Below are 15372 nucleotides of genomic sequence, written 5' to 3' on the forward strand. Positions count from 1 at the left end.
TTATTTATTCTAGTAGAAACATGTCCCTGTCTTGCATTACTTCTGCCTCTCGTGGATCTCTTATTTCCCAGGCACACTGAAGGATCAGTGTAGGTTTGCCCTCAAAAATCCTAAATGAAGCAAAATTGTTTCCTTTCCATTTTCTGAACAGCAAGTAAAGAATTCATCTGCAGCAATATACCATATATTCTGTATACTTCAGGATAGCAAAATCTGCAAGAGATAGTCCTAAAGAAAAGTAGCTCTCCTGTTCCCAGAAACATTTCAGGCAAAGATGTTTCTGGTGGTAGGAGAATAACTCCACAATCCTCAGAATACATTGACCTAGGACCAACCAAGAGTAATTTGACAATTTGCTACTAGAACAGCTCCACAGTTGGAGGCTAATACCCTCATCATGATATAAGACATTTGGGTCAAGGATCTTAAAACTTCTAATCCTGCTGAGTACCCTCAGCTCCTATGGTTATTAATGAAAACTGAGGATGCTGAGCACTATTTATGAAACAATCAACCTCTTGCACAGAGGTTTGGCACCCTCACTTCTCCCAGTGCATTTTGCTCATAGGAATTTTTGGTCCTAAAAATGTTATTTTATTTAAAGCAGGAATTCAAAAATCTTCTGGGTCCTATTGAAAGAGATCTAAAAGATCCTGCCTGTCTGAAGAAAAGAAGTTTCTACTTGTCAGTTAAACAAAGGAATAACGCACAGCCTCCTTTATAGTGTGTACTTTACCTGTCATCCAACAGCCCATTATCATGTCACGGCAGAGTGCACTTTTCTACAGGTCACTTTGTTTAAAATGACATGGATAATGCACATGTCAGCGAGCTGACAGTCCCGACCGTCCTTCAGAGATAAAAACCGCAAGACGAGCGCCTGTTCTTATCTGGGGTACATGCCTTGGTCTATCATCTAAGTCAGGCAGAACATGATTTCTCCAGAGAGCACTTTTTTCATTTCCTGATTTTAAGAAAATCAAATAAGCACCATTTGTCTTCATCTGAATATGCTTGACCTGCTCAAATGATGATGTCTCGCATTTTATAACAGGCTACATATGCTGAATTCAAATTAACAGCAGAACAAGGCCTTTAGATCTTTGCCTAGGCTGCCAGCACAGGCTGAATAAATATACCAGGGTTAGCTGTTGTCTTTTAGAATTGGGCCAGAGCTATAAAACTCAAAGCTGGGTCTGGTTCTGGGATTTGAAAAGCACTAAGTTATCAGGGATATTTGGATCTGCACTTAATCTCATTTCATTAGCAGGGAAGACAAAATATAGATCACAGAGATGAAATACACATCTGGATTTTAAATCCTTCCCACACAAGTACTGGGATATTCTGTATGAGGCACAATCTTGAGTCTCTCTTGTATTGTGCTGCAGAAACTATCCTGAACCAGCACACTACCGCCATCCCAAAAAACTGCCTCTCTGCCTTTTTATATAGGAGCACTGTAAGAGAAAAATACTGTGAAACTGGCAGAGGTTTAGCTCCATAAATGCAGCAGTGGCAGGAAATTACACTTCTAGTTCTGGGTGCCATAAACATAGGAGCTGAAATTCAGTTTATCATCTTCCACTGCATAAGGAACATCCTGAAAATGAATAATCACTTCACAGGATGGAATGTAATGGTAATGCATTAAAAATTCATATCTAAAAGTGCAAGTTAATATTCTGTGCAAAAACCCAACAAAATCTCCCCTTTCTGTTGTCACACTGATTAACTCCAGTGATTAGTTCCCTTATGAAAGGGAAATCACTGCAGTTCAAAGTAAACAGTGGTTCTTTAACGTAGTTAGCAAATTATTAAGAAACATGAGGGAAAAAATCTCTACTTGGGAAATTACTGAAAAAGCTGAAGGGCAAAGCTTTGGTGGTTTCATACAGAGTGGTTTGAAAATTTCCTTAGCTTCCTGCTACAAAACCCTGTAGAAAACAGATTTAATTCATGAAAGGTGGATTTTACAATATATTTGTTCTTTTCTGTTGTATAAGCTGCATACCAGCATGGTCATCTCTCTTCTTCTTGGCTTGACTTGGAGCTAGTTAACAGAACCACTCATGAAACTCTAAACAATTCAAGGTTATTATATAAATGATATTTTCTGGCATTATTTACCCTCCCCCAACTTCCATCCCCTAATTTATCCAGCGAAAGAGGAGGCAAAAGTGATTACATTATGAAAACATCCCTTAAGGCTCAACATACAAATGAAAATCACAAAATCCAGCCTGGAAATAAAGAAATTAGACCAGTTTTTATGCAATGAGTATTTCATTTTTGCCAAAGAAGAAAGGTAGATGTTAGTCTGTTCACAACATAAAATAAGACATCAAAATGTGCACCAGTGTGAACACTAGTTCTTCATTACTATTAGCCTTCTAAACAATAAACAGCATTAGAGATCAGTGCCTGACTCGTTCAGCGTGACTTTCTTCCCTTTTTCCACTTAGTAACCCACAGTTACTGAGATAATTATCAGCAAGTTGTGTCACTTGACTTAATGTACAGTTTCCAAATGTTGTTTCTAAAAAATAGATATATATATATCAACCATAACACTTCAATTTGAGTTTGAAAACCCTTGCCTGCAGAGAAGCAAAACAGGCGATAACAGTGGTTAAATAACTGTTAAAAAGTGCAAATGTGCGGGTTACAAACATATTCGGTTGCTGTTAGAACTTCCCGAGGGAAAATGTAGCCATAGAAAGGGCTGGTATTGAGACTGGTGTTCATAAACAACCTACACAAACTGTGGCATCAATATGCTCGAAGATGAATTATTCCAAAATATTCATTAGAATTCTCTTTCCTTGGAGGTCTATTCCAAAATTAAATTAAAGGAAAAAAGTCTTTTCTTTGTATAGAGATTCTTTAGGTCAATCCAAAAAGAAACTTTGAATAAATAACAGAATAATAGGAATAAGTGAATCCAACAAATCCAACACATTATTTTTGCTCCCATACTGATTCCCTTTCTTACCTTTTCTTCTTGATCACTGTCGCTGTCACACTGAAACACAAAAAGGAAAAAAGAACAGGTAAGAGAAACTTGCTACAGCAAAAAAATGAAAGATTTCTATGAACAAGATGGCTGAAACACTCATAAACCCTGTGGCATCAGATCTGGCACCTTTAGGGAAAAACTCAATTACTGTACGGCAGGGAATTTTCCCCCACACTGTTGTTGAAGACGATACATTTGTATGCTTGAATTATGAAAAAATTGCACTGAAAACAACAAAAGGCATTTGCAATGTCCTCTGTTAGTTGAATTCACGTGGACAGGAGCTGATGGTACATGAGCACATTTAGATTCCAAAACTGGATCGGGGAAGAAGAAAAACAATATTACAGCGCTGCTTTGTTTTCTTTTGATGGACAGTATTTCTCATACTGCCTGCCAATAAATTGGCTTCACAGGCTTCTCAGATAGGAGGGTATGGAAATGGCTTAGGTTTGCCTGTCCCAGAAGAGAAGCATCTAGAAGGCTACCATTTTACTCCAGGACCACTTGGAGGGTTCACCCTACGTTTTTGCTTACCCCTGCTGAACTAAAGAATTCAGAGATCACAGTGGAAGCAAGAACATGCCAAATTAATTGATTCACTGAGGTTCTCTATAATTCAAGAGCAGCCCAGGTATCATAGCAAACACATACAATACTATAAAATGCTGAACGGTAACACTAGTGGGTCTTGCTATTTATCAAGTGCCATTGCTCATTTTTTTAGTAACTTTTACTGTTGTAGAAATACAACAGGACTAGATGAATCAAGCTTCAGCACAGATAAGCATCAGAAACCCAAACCACATTTAAATTTGCCAGAAGTACAAAAGCTGTGCTGGAAATAGGACTGTAAGGACCATGCAACTGACTCGCACCTAGCTGCTGCTTTCTTAGACACGGATTTGATTCATCCCAGCTAATTCTGGGTAACTATGGAGTTGTCACACTTGGCTACCTCCACAGCAGAAGAATGAGGAAAACACCTCCTTCTGTTTTTTTTTTTTAAACTCCAGTTTTAGATTCTAGAGGACTGAATTGTCTATATCATTCAAGGATGAACTCATACCTCTGCAAATCTAATGGCAGATGTTTTGAAGGAAAGCGTAAGATCACCAAACAGGAGAACTAGGCTTTCCTCAATCAAGAACGAGCTGCTTGCGTACATCCTTACAGCAGCCAGTTAAGCCCTTTATGCATGTGTATCCTGTTTAATATGTCTTTGAGTATTTTCATAAGATAACCAAATTGCACTGAAGTACTTTGTGAATTCCACTTATACTTTGTGAATTCCAAAGGTTAACTATACAGTGGAATGTGAATAGACATAGCCAAATACACCCACAAACGTATGTATTTCATTTGCACAAATCAAGTCATCTTCTGTGTGTTCTTTCATTATGACTTTTCTGTTTCACTGGCTTTTTCCTCATCTTCATTGGTACAGGGGGTGAAAAGGTGCCTTCCCCACACCAATGAGCTACATACTAACAATTAAAGCTAAGATTTATTTCTAGGTATCTTTCAAATAATTTAAAATGAAGCAAAAATTAGATAAAATTGCAATCTACTTTCAGATAATTCTAAACAAAAATGAAAGTGAAATTTATTTAATAACTGAAATGATTTATATAGCACTAGTTGCACCTAAGTACTCCGGTAACAAACAAATGAGATGGAACATCAAGATATGAGATTGTTTCAGCTTGAAATTTGAAACCCTCGATGAAATGATGATCAAGTTAATGAAGAGAGTATACTTACCTGACAAAAGGAAAACTGCACATTTCTAGAACAGTGCGGTATTTATGTAAAGTACTTATACCCTTACCCTGTAAATATTATGCATTTTGACTTCAGCGTGACTACATGCATGAGATTTTGGAATGAGGTAAGTGTGTTTGCAAAGCAAGGCCCTACATTTACAAAAAAGCAAATACGCGCATGGATTTTCATCCATGAAAATCATAGCATGTCACAAAGAATTCCCATTTACTATCTGTCTTTTACACTCGTTGGAAAAAATCAGCTTTTGGGCTACGGCACTTTCTTCCACTGCTTGGTTACAGCCAGGAGGGCCCAGTGGTTCTGGGGTCCCTGCACTGTGTGCTCTATATGTTAGGATGTTTTATGATGGGCGACACATATGTTTCAAAACAGGGAGCTCAGAACCAATTGCTTCATTTGTTTGCACCCCCTGCCCACCCTCCAGACAAACTCCAATACAAGTCCTGATTGCAGTACCTGAACCCAAAAGGAGAAAGAAAGGGGGTAAAAAGTGGATATATAAGCAGGCAAGAACGATTCCATTCTAGCAGCAGGGTTCAGAGGGTTTTAACACGCCATCCGCTCCCGCTGCTGGGGCACACGTGCATGTGTCCTGTGACCCAGCTGTGGTCACAGCGCTTTGCAGCTTCTCCTTCCCCCACCATTTTTTGTCTGGTTTAAGGAATCTCTCCTCCGCTGTGGATTAAGGTTTTCCCGACTCATAAGCTTGGAAAGAGCTCAGGGTTTTGTGTTTTCTGCAGTGTGGAGGTACTTAGGGAGAAGAGTACTTGCCAGCAGTGACATCTGAATTTGCCAGCAAAAAAGTTACCCGCATCCGAGTGAATCTGCAGAGAAAGTGCACAGAGCGATGTCGGTGGGAAGTTATTTCCACCAAAGTGTTAAGCCTCCTGCTTTCCGACAGTCCAGTTCTAATTTCAAGGTCTGCTTAATTCTGCATCAAATAATTACTGCTATACCCAGAAGCACCTTGTCTCCAGAGTTAAGCATATGGCGAAGGACTGAGACCTACTGGTGTCCATTATGGAAGCAGCACGGATGCCAAGCCGATTAAAAATGCTCAGGCTCCCTTCACAACACGCCCAGTGACTGACAGCTTCGCGATTTGGCCAGTCACTGTGGCTGCCAAAAAAGCCTCTGCTGCACGGAGGCCCACATGGCACTCTGAGAAAACAGTTCCATTCCTGGTATTAAATTCCCATACTGACCCGAGGACTTTGCTGTGAGCTCAGCAGGAGCGCACCATCCAATTTACAGCTCCATCCTCCAGAGCCCTCAGTGCCAGCCTCTGGCAGAGACGAATGATGGTCAAACCCCTCCAGCTCATAAATTATGCAAAGGCAATAAATGCACTCAGCAAACAGCTCCTAACGTTTGCCTAGCCTGGCTCCAGCTACATTTTGTAAAATGCCAGGAGTCCTGCACATACAAGGCATCTATTTCACTCATAAAGAGGTTTTGTTGGTGGGCTGCGAGGGAAGGAGACCCACCGTCCAGCAGTGCTGCCCTGTTCCAGTAGCAGAATTTTATGGACAAGCTGCATGAAAGAAAAAAAGGAGGGACAGGAGGAAAGGGCTTTATGCACTGCATTGGGGTGATATTTACATTCAGTATGTAAACATGTGTTTGTGTGCGGGCACACACGTTACATATGCATGTTCTGCACAGCCACATTAAACTGAATTTTCCCTGAGGATTAAATACGTGGATTTCCTTTGGTTCATGGAAAGAATCAGATGACTTATGTGCAGGGGTAACTCCAAAAAGACATGCAGAAGAGGGGAAGAGGTTTGCTGCTCAGGCAGGAAACTGAATCGGAGCAATTGTACGCTCTTCCCATGCCTGACTCTACTTTGCTGTTTAGGCACTCTGGGCTTTGCACTTGCACACACATTCCCCAGTGGCCCTTGCTCTGATGTGCCCATTCACATTTTTGGATGCATTTACTTCCCAGAGGTGCTAAAGCACAAGGTGTTTCCATCTTCTGCAGGCTTACTACTAACCACTTCTGGAGAACAGGTCTTGGAAACCAAAGCCGACAACTGTGAAGTTGATTATCCAGAATTACTGGCCAATTTGAAGTCTTGAGCCTGCATTGCTTGCTCAATTCCTCAATTCCTCTAGCATTTCTCTACCTCCCAGGGCCATAGAAAAAAGTAAAATTGTTTAAGTAAGTGCTTTGTGGTTCTCAGAGCACCAAACTGCTTTGGAACTGAAGTGATGCAAATATTTTCTACTGGCCTTCTGCTTTGGGCCGAGTCTCAGTATTTTGTGCCTATTACAAAAAGATAATTTTTCAGTGCTCTCCCGTGTCTTGTTTCAGGAAACCATGGCTCTGTGCACACACTGCATCGGAATATTCTGTAGATAACTGGAAATCCAAAATATCATTCAGAGATAGCATGACCTGATTTTTGGATAACTGCCACTAGCTTCACTGGAAGCTGTGGGTGATAATGTGACAAATCAGGACAAGGAGGCTGCAGACACATTTTACACCTGAACAAACAGAGGCTTCTTTCTCTGCTTCTCAGGCTCAAGGCACTTACTATCTCCACACTGAACACAAGTCATGACTGATTGCAGTCACCTGGGGCCAGGCTTGAGAAGAGTCCAGAGCCAAATTTCCAAAAGAAGCTGGCCTACATTATCAAAACCCCACACAACCAACCAGCCCTTAGTTCTCATCTGGCACTGAAATGAAAGCCAGATTAGCGAAACTGCTGAGCACCCACAGCTTCCATGTACGGCCAAATTTTCAAATAAGCACGGCACAAAATGCTGTGAGATCTTTTCAAACGACAGCCTGACAGGCCCCTCAGAGGAAGGAGCCTTTGAAATGGCTATTTTACGCTTTTGAAAGTCTTGTACTGGGCAGAAGGGACTCTAACGGTTTTCCCAAAGGACCTACAGCACTACAAACCAAATCCAAACCAAGGGACATATAAAGCTCGCTCAAACCTAGCTCCAAATATAAAATTCTTAGAGGACATATGGAAACATTAAGGTTGCTCCTAGTTTCTATATAATCAGGGGCAATAATGAGACCAGACTGACAATGACTTGCTCAAAGCGTCCATAGTAATCATTTAAACTGTTCTAACAGCTTTAATAACGGAAGTGCGCAGGCTACCAGCCACCACGTCGCTTGACACACATGCCAAGTGTTCAAGCTTAATTTTGCAGTATTTCTGCAACTTCATGCTCAAAAAGTGCTAATCAGAATCAGTAACCCACAAACTTACATTTTCATACGTGTGCTGCAGTCAAAATTCAAATAGTTGTTCCTAAAATCAACCCAAGGTGAGGAGGGAACATACAAATTCGTAAGATCTTCATACCAACAAAAAATGAAAGCTCTTCTTTCTGCCCCAGCTTAAACCTTCTAAATTACTGCTGTCAGTCCGGGTTGTGAAAGCATAAGATGCATTTCCTGCGATATGGAGTATGCATACATATAACTGCAGTGGGAAGTGGAAAAAGAACTTTTCAATTCCCATTTGAGGTTTAATTGCTGCTGGTTTTTGTAGAAGAAAAGGAAAACTGAGGATTGGGCTAAAGATTAGTTGTACCTCCCAAAGCCCCTGCCCCAGTTGGAGGGAGCGCAAGTTAAAACGCACAGCACGTCTCCCACAGCACCCACAGAATGAGACTGATCCCAATGCCACATTTCAAAAATCAGACACCCTATGAGGTTACAGCTATAATTTGAGCCCATTTTAATAGCTTGAGAGAGTCTGGTCCAAATCAAGCTGAGTAAAGGTCTGTGCCACCTCACCAGCTCATTCAGGCTGAAGCAACACTATGGATTTCTATGTACCTTGCTGATTGAACACATTCTTGTGCAAAAAGTGGCAATCATTGAATATATCATGTACAATGACATTGAGGAGGGCATTGTTCTCTATTCTGCTCAATGGACTTTGCTGGAACAGCTATTTCATATCTTGGATCCATTTATCATTGCCACCAAAGGAGTCAGTGCTGCTGAAACGCCAGTGCTGAACAAAGTGATTCTACTCATCTGTCTGCTGAAAAGAAATCTGAAGAAAATGAGGGAAAACCCAGACCTCAGCCATGTTCACACTGACATTTACAATATTCTTGTCCATCTATCCACCAATGACAAACTGACAGCCCTGGAAAGGGCAAAGATGATATTTTAGCTATACAATTAGACCTTTGCTTCCAAGAAAAAAGGAGAAAAAAACATCTCCTAGATGAAAGGAGACACAGACAGGGAATAAATGGGCAATTTTCTAATTGATGAAATGGAGACAGGCAGAGTCACAAAGAAACTAAGAGCAAGAATTTCACTTTTTTCTTTCCTATCTCTGCCTTTGCCTGCAAGTAGCATTCAGCATGGAGCTCCTTGCCAAGGAATCTTATATATAGCATCTCGCAAATTGGTTAACATCACAGTCTGCTTAGCAATTCTTCACCATTATCCACAGTGATTCACTGTAAGGAATGACTCTGAAACAGAGATGGTCTAAGAAGTTTAAGGTCTGCTTTCTCAAAAGCTAAAATTACGGATTATTCACAGAAATGTCCTATCTTACACAAATTACCTTAGTCTGGACAAAAGATTGCAATGTTGACCTCTAATCTGAATTCCATTTTATCCGAACTACTTCACTTCAGATGAAATGTATCAGTCTTGGACATTTAAAGTTATCTTGGCCCCTTACAGGAAAAATATTCAGAACTTAGAACCACTTGCAGCTATAACTCTTTTTAATTCCTCACTCCCAGGACTTTTATGATTGTTTTATATAGCAAAATGACACAATAAGTGGCTCCTTCTAGCTCTACCATCAACAAAACAATGGTTTGATAAGAAAGAAGAGGATTGTATTTTTGAGTATTAAAATGAAAACACCAGATTACATTACTATCCATGATAAAGATGATCCACCTTATATTTATACAGGACGTGTTTATATCCTTAGCAACTAGTGGGTGGTATACATACTCCTGGTAGACCACAGTGAGCTTAGTTGTAAAGCAAAGGGGGATTTCACTCCAGAAAGACAGCTAAACATGAGTCCTGTTTTGAGGTCTGATTCTGTTGTGTCAACCCCTGTATTCCCAGAGATATCACTTGAAGGGGAAGGCTAGGAGCTATGTGTGAATGGGAGAGACTGGGAGGCTTCCTGTGCGAGGCTGGGGAGGCAGCAGGGCCCACAGGAGCACAAGCCTGCCTGAGGCCTGCCAGGGACAGAGCTGCAGCCCTCTGTCCTGGCTGTCTGCCCGGGGCTCGGTTTCACCCAAGGGAAACACTCCACCAACATTCTCAGGCACCTCCAGGCACAGCCCCAGAGAAGGATGAAAAGAAACCAGCCCTGTAAGAAACACATTTTCCTTTGTTCCCTGGAAACTGAGCTGAGACTGGCAAGTTATTGCAGTTCTTGGAAAAGTGCAACTTCATTCCCCCAGTTATCACTCCGCTGGCTTCCTTACGGTGTCATTGCTCAATGGTCCCACAAGTGCTTAAGGCCTAATCCAGCCATCCCCAAAGAACAGGACGATGCTCCCACCAACGTCGGTGGGAGATTAAATGGGTTTTCCAGATGTACCATTAGAAAGCTAACAATGCCCCGAGTTACTCAGCTCAGCATCTTCAGAAAGTGCCTGCCGCAAGTCAGGCGTCCAAATTCCACTAGACTAACTGGGCACCAAGCAGCTGCTGGCCACATACACAAGTGAATCTTAATTTTAGGAAGTCATTCTCTTTTGCAATAGAAGGATGAACTCCCTGCCTCAGTTCCTCAATACTATATGAAAAAATGACTACAGGCCTTTGCCTCTTGGACTCTGAATGTACGTTTGCTGCCTCCTTACCTGCCTTTCTGGCTGTAGACAATTTGCAGTATGTAATGTTATTTTTAGGATCCTCTCAACTGATGAGTACTTTGTCAGGGTTCAAAAAATAAATAATAGTAAATAATAATAAAAATGTGCATTTATACTGGTGGATTAAGTCAATAGCAAAGACTTAAACTAATCAGTGTTTAATGAAGTCACTGCCTAACAGTGCATTAGCCAGTGTACCTGTATAAGAAAAGATTCCTATTTTTCAGAACTCCTGGTCTTAGCTCAAGAGTTCCATTTGGAATTTGAGTCTTCCAGGTACTTACAGGCTAATGAAATCAAAATATTCTGATGGACAAGAAGCAAAGCATGTTACGGGTTAAAATAATACAAGAATCTATTTTTTCCACTGTGTTGTGATCCATAAAAATCACCCTCAGCCTTTCCTCTTTCTTCTCTGCCTGTGAAGCCAATTGCTTTGATTGCAGTGATATGAGCTTGCTGAAATGACTTGCCCTTGCTTGTGAAGCAAATGGAACATGCTAATAGAACTTATCGCATTACCCGATGCAAAAGTGCCATAGCTCATTACTTTAAGATAAAAGGATATCATTGCAGACGGGAAGCAGAATTGACTTTCTGAGGCCCGACTTGATGATGATTTAATCAACTGCTCTCTTTCACTTCTCATCTCTGCGCCTGTCGGTTTCACAGGTGCTGTTAAATGAGACACTCAGAAAGTGAGCGGAGGGAAAGAAATTGCTGTCATTACTTTTCAAGAAAGGAGGTATGCAAATTTTCGACAGAAAGATTGCGTTTATAATGGGCCTGGTAAAATACAAGGATCATGCTTGACAGGTGAGGGCAAGTCATTTGTACGTCCTTAAAGTGAAGCAACCATCCTCATTTAGAAATTGTGCTCGATAAGAGAAGCTACAAATGAAAAACATGCAATGGCTGAGAAGCAGCAAGCAAATCTTCGAAGACTTTGCTATTGCAGATCTGCCTTCAGCAGGTGCCTGGCATGCCTTCACACGTCTATTCCTCACTGCCAGATGGCCAAATTTTGACCTCAGTATCTCACGGAGAACTCCTCTTAAATGTTGTTTTACTGTCAGCTTTACATTTGCAGTCTGGGGTCTGAGAGTTTCTTCCTCTTTCTTCATCACTGCCAGAAATAGAAATTACAAGACAAAAAACTAAGTGAGGGTTGAGTTAACTTTGAAAACAGAATCAATAGGTTGGAGGCAACAACTTGTTTTCTTCTGCATGTAAGTGAGTATTATAGATCTTGGAAGGTCCAGGGCTTACGGTTCGTACAGCCAAGTAAAAAGTAAAAAGGATAAACCACAAAAAGGGTTGTGGCAGGAAGCAAAGAGGATGAAAAGATGCTTTTCCAGGGCCCAAAAGGAACCTGGGGTCCTGTGTGATTGCATCACGAGAGGAAAGGGAAAAAAGAGAGTAACTGAATGTTCTATTGACTTGATGGAAATGTTCCGATATTCCAAAATTAGAAGTTAAAAAAGCACAATAATTGAGATGATGAATTACGTACAGGCTAAAAAACACTCTATAGATCTTGGATGGCTATTGAGCTGTTTGGATCATTTTAAATGGGGAAATGAGAACTACCAAGCTTTTATTGGTGTCAGTCAGGTTTTCAATCAGAGATTGATAGTCAGCCCCAACAAACAGGTTTCTTGGGGACTCCACTGTATGCAATGGATACAGTAGTTTGTCATAAAAATGTTGACATTTTGTCTCAGATAACAGCATAGGAGTTAAATAGAATTAATTTCATGAATATTTAGAATTAAACAAGAAACAGCTAGGAAATACTGCCACAAAGGAAGCTTGATACAATGGAAAAGGATTTAAATAAGAGCAGCCACTGTATTAATTCCACAGATAGATATATTTTAAGACTTTAAAATATTCTTTCTCAAGATACACAGTTCATTTGGCTCAGATGTGCTTATGATTGTTTATGAAACCCAACTATCAGATATCTTATTTGACCTTTTCCCTATGTGTCAGGTACTTAACCCTCCGTATCTACCTAACTGGTAGTGATCCAGTAATACTCTTTGGATCTGACTCACCTCTCGCCAAAAATACTTCATTGTAGGTTGAAAAGCAACATGATGGAGGAGAGTGAGCTTTGGGCTAGGACTTGGAAGATCCACCTCTGTCACTGGCTATCCGTATCACCTCAGGCAAGTCACTTAGTCTCTTCTTCTGTCAACCCTCTCCTTTTCATCTATTTGGGCTATTAAATGGTATGCTCCTTAGGATTTGGTTACTTTTCACTGTATGTGTTCATAACGGATGCAGGATGATAGGGCATTTTTCTTAGAGAATTTTAGTCTTAGTAAACAGAAGAAAGGAAGAAGAAGAAAACATTAAGACTTGGATGAGGCCCTAGACACATCATGCCTATTTTCAATATAGTTCTCATCTTCCACCAACTAAATGGCATGATCTATAGCAAATTATATCATTTCAACTGAAAATTATTTTTATTTTAAATTACAGAAACACACACAGAGAAGCAGCAATACAATATCGATAACATTGCACAGGGGTTGTTCTTTTACAGGCTGCAGCACCTCTGAGCACAAAATGGCTACTGAAACACATATGAAGAGAGATTCAATTGATTTGTAAGATAAATCAGTTGTAGAAATAATATCTGAAACAAAAAAATAAAGAATAAAAAGCCATCTCTTCTCTTCTTTCCCAAACAAGAACTCTTTAGCTTTTGAGCTCTGTATCTTTACATTAGGCTAAGCAATTTAAACTGAACTGTATAAATAATAATAATTCCCCAAACAACCCAAAACAATTGATCCTTAGGGATAAGACCTTAACAGCTGAGCTATAAACCTCTGAACATTGGATTTTAATGGATACTAAAAAACTCTTAACTAAGCCCTATAAATATAACCTGAAACAAAGTGATTTGTGTTGTAAGCTGTTTGCAAACTCCCATAAATGTTCCTCATTGTCATAATGCCAGAAAAATAACTCAGACTGTGTCCTCAGCCCTGTAAACTGGCTTCTATGCTGTGGTTTCATTCCCTTTTCCACTCTCTGTTTTATAATTCATCACTCACACAGTTGTTTTATTATTATTATTATTATTATTATTATTATTATTATTATTATTATTAATTGCTGCCTTTATAATTTTTGTACAACTTATAAATTGTCTGTGCTAGACCTAAGGGAAGAGAAGGATTATTCTAAATCTACAGCAAGTAAATATAAATTGTAAAGACAATGGCACACTTTGGCCTGCCTGCCTCAAATTTCCTGTTTTGACATATGCGATGCTGTAATTTGGAATCTGTAATCTCTTATTAGGAAATGAATGCATTATTTTTTTTTTTCAGAATGCTGCAATTATAATAATTGAACTTAAAACAGGAGTTGCATTTCTCTATTTAGAGGTAAGCATAATTGTATAACCCTGATTTACCAGCTGTACTCAACTGTTTGTTATTCATGGAGTGGCTGACAAAAGGTAACAATATTCATAGTCAGGGGGAACGCTGCCCAACGGAGCATCGGCCGCTGGGGCTTCCCCCTTCGCTAACAAACAGTGGCAGAAGTGGTATGTCGGCATGTCCAAACAGCCCACGCAGGTATGCGTTGCTTCTAATTGACTCTCTAGGCTGGGCTCCTCCAGCTCTCTCTTCCTGAGGACCTCTTGTAATCGCTCCTAAACCCGGGTGTGCCTCCTCTCTTTTGAGAAAGAGCTATTACTCCGATGTTGCCTTCTGCAGCATTGTAGTGTAAAAAAACTGGGACTCACAGTGCTCAACTGTATGGTTATACTTACAGCAGAAAGATGGGAGCTTCAGATAAGAGCCAAACCTCTGTTTTAGGAGCCATTTGCATGTATAAATATTCACTGTTTACCACCAATGCGCTCCTGGCAGGGATATAAAAAAGATGTTTGGTTTTTTTTCACTGCTGCATTAACCTACCACCAGAGTAAGGCGATAAAAACTCCTGTATCATAAATGATATCACAGACTCCATGACTGTTATCAGCAGTGGCAAATTACCTGGCACAGCCAAGGCAAGGTATTGCTTTGAATAGCTGGCTTTTAGCACAGTGTTCAGAAAAATTATCCTTGTCCAGGTGAGTCCTGGAAAATGCAAGAGTTTTGCCAGCAACAACTGTGTTTAAGCAGGGCTGTAGCTAACACAGTGCTGAGTGTCACTAAGACTGCCCGTATGTTCCTTTTTCAGCTGCAACGGTACTGAGACTTCACACTGTTAGAAATTATCTCTTCCAAAGGAGAACCCCACGGAAGGGCCAGGAGACATCCTGAATGTAAAACACAGGACCGCCCATTAAACCTTTTGTCAAGAAAGAAGGGAGATATTGAAATAGAAGGAGATGCATCTTGCAAAACAAGTCTGTCTGGGAATATGGGGAGCCATGGGAGGCCTACAAGGAGCAGAAGCTTCATGTCGCTGATCTTTGTGGTCACCGCTGTCCCACAGGCGAAAATCCACACTGGATTTCTGTCTGCACGATCCCAGCAAACCACCTGCACCTTGTACAGTGTGCAGAAAGGACTTCTAAACTGCTCAGCCTGTGCTGTACAGTTTTGAGACAGATTAGGTAAAGCATGGAAATTCATTGCTTTCTCTATGAATACAGAGCCCTGGAATTTCACAAGGGACTTTTTAGAGAGGCAGAGGCTCCCTCTATTTTATAGACAGTAGACGCCAAACGA

The 15372-nt window shown here is 40.5% G+C and overlaps 1 protein-coding gene across 8 annotated transcripts in view; it reads right to left on the minus strand.

Moving 5' to 3' along the window:
- Positions 1 to 15372, minus strand: part of AUTS2 (activator of transcription and developmental regulator AUTS2) — a 792614-nt gene that overhangs the window by 239685 nt on the left and 537557 nt on the right. For all 8 annotated transcript variants that reach the window (XM_072882444.1, XM_072882446.1, XM_072882447.1 and 5 more), the window contains one exon: positions 2996 to 3025. In XM_072882444.1, the coding sequence (XP_072738545.1) occupies positions 2996 to 3025 (30 nt within the window). The remainder of the gene's footprint in view (positions 1 to 2995; positions 3026 to 15372) is intronic.

The sequence above is a fragment of the Ciconia boyciana genome, chromosome 17, assembly GCF_034638445.1.
Source record: "Ciconia boyciana chromosome 17, ASM3463844v1, whole genome shotgun sequence".
Taxonomy (NCBI): Eukaryota; Metazoa; Chordata; class Aves; order Ciconiiformes; family Ciconiidae; genus Ciconia; species Ciconia boyciana.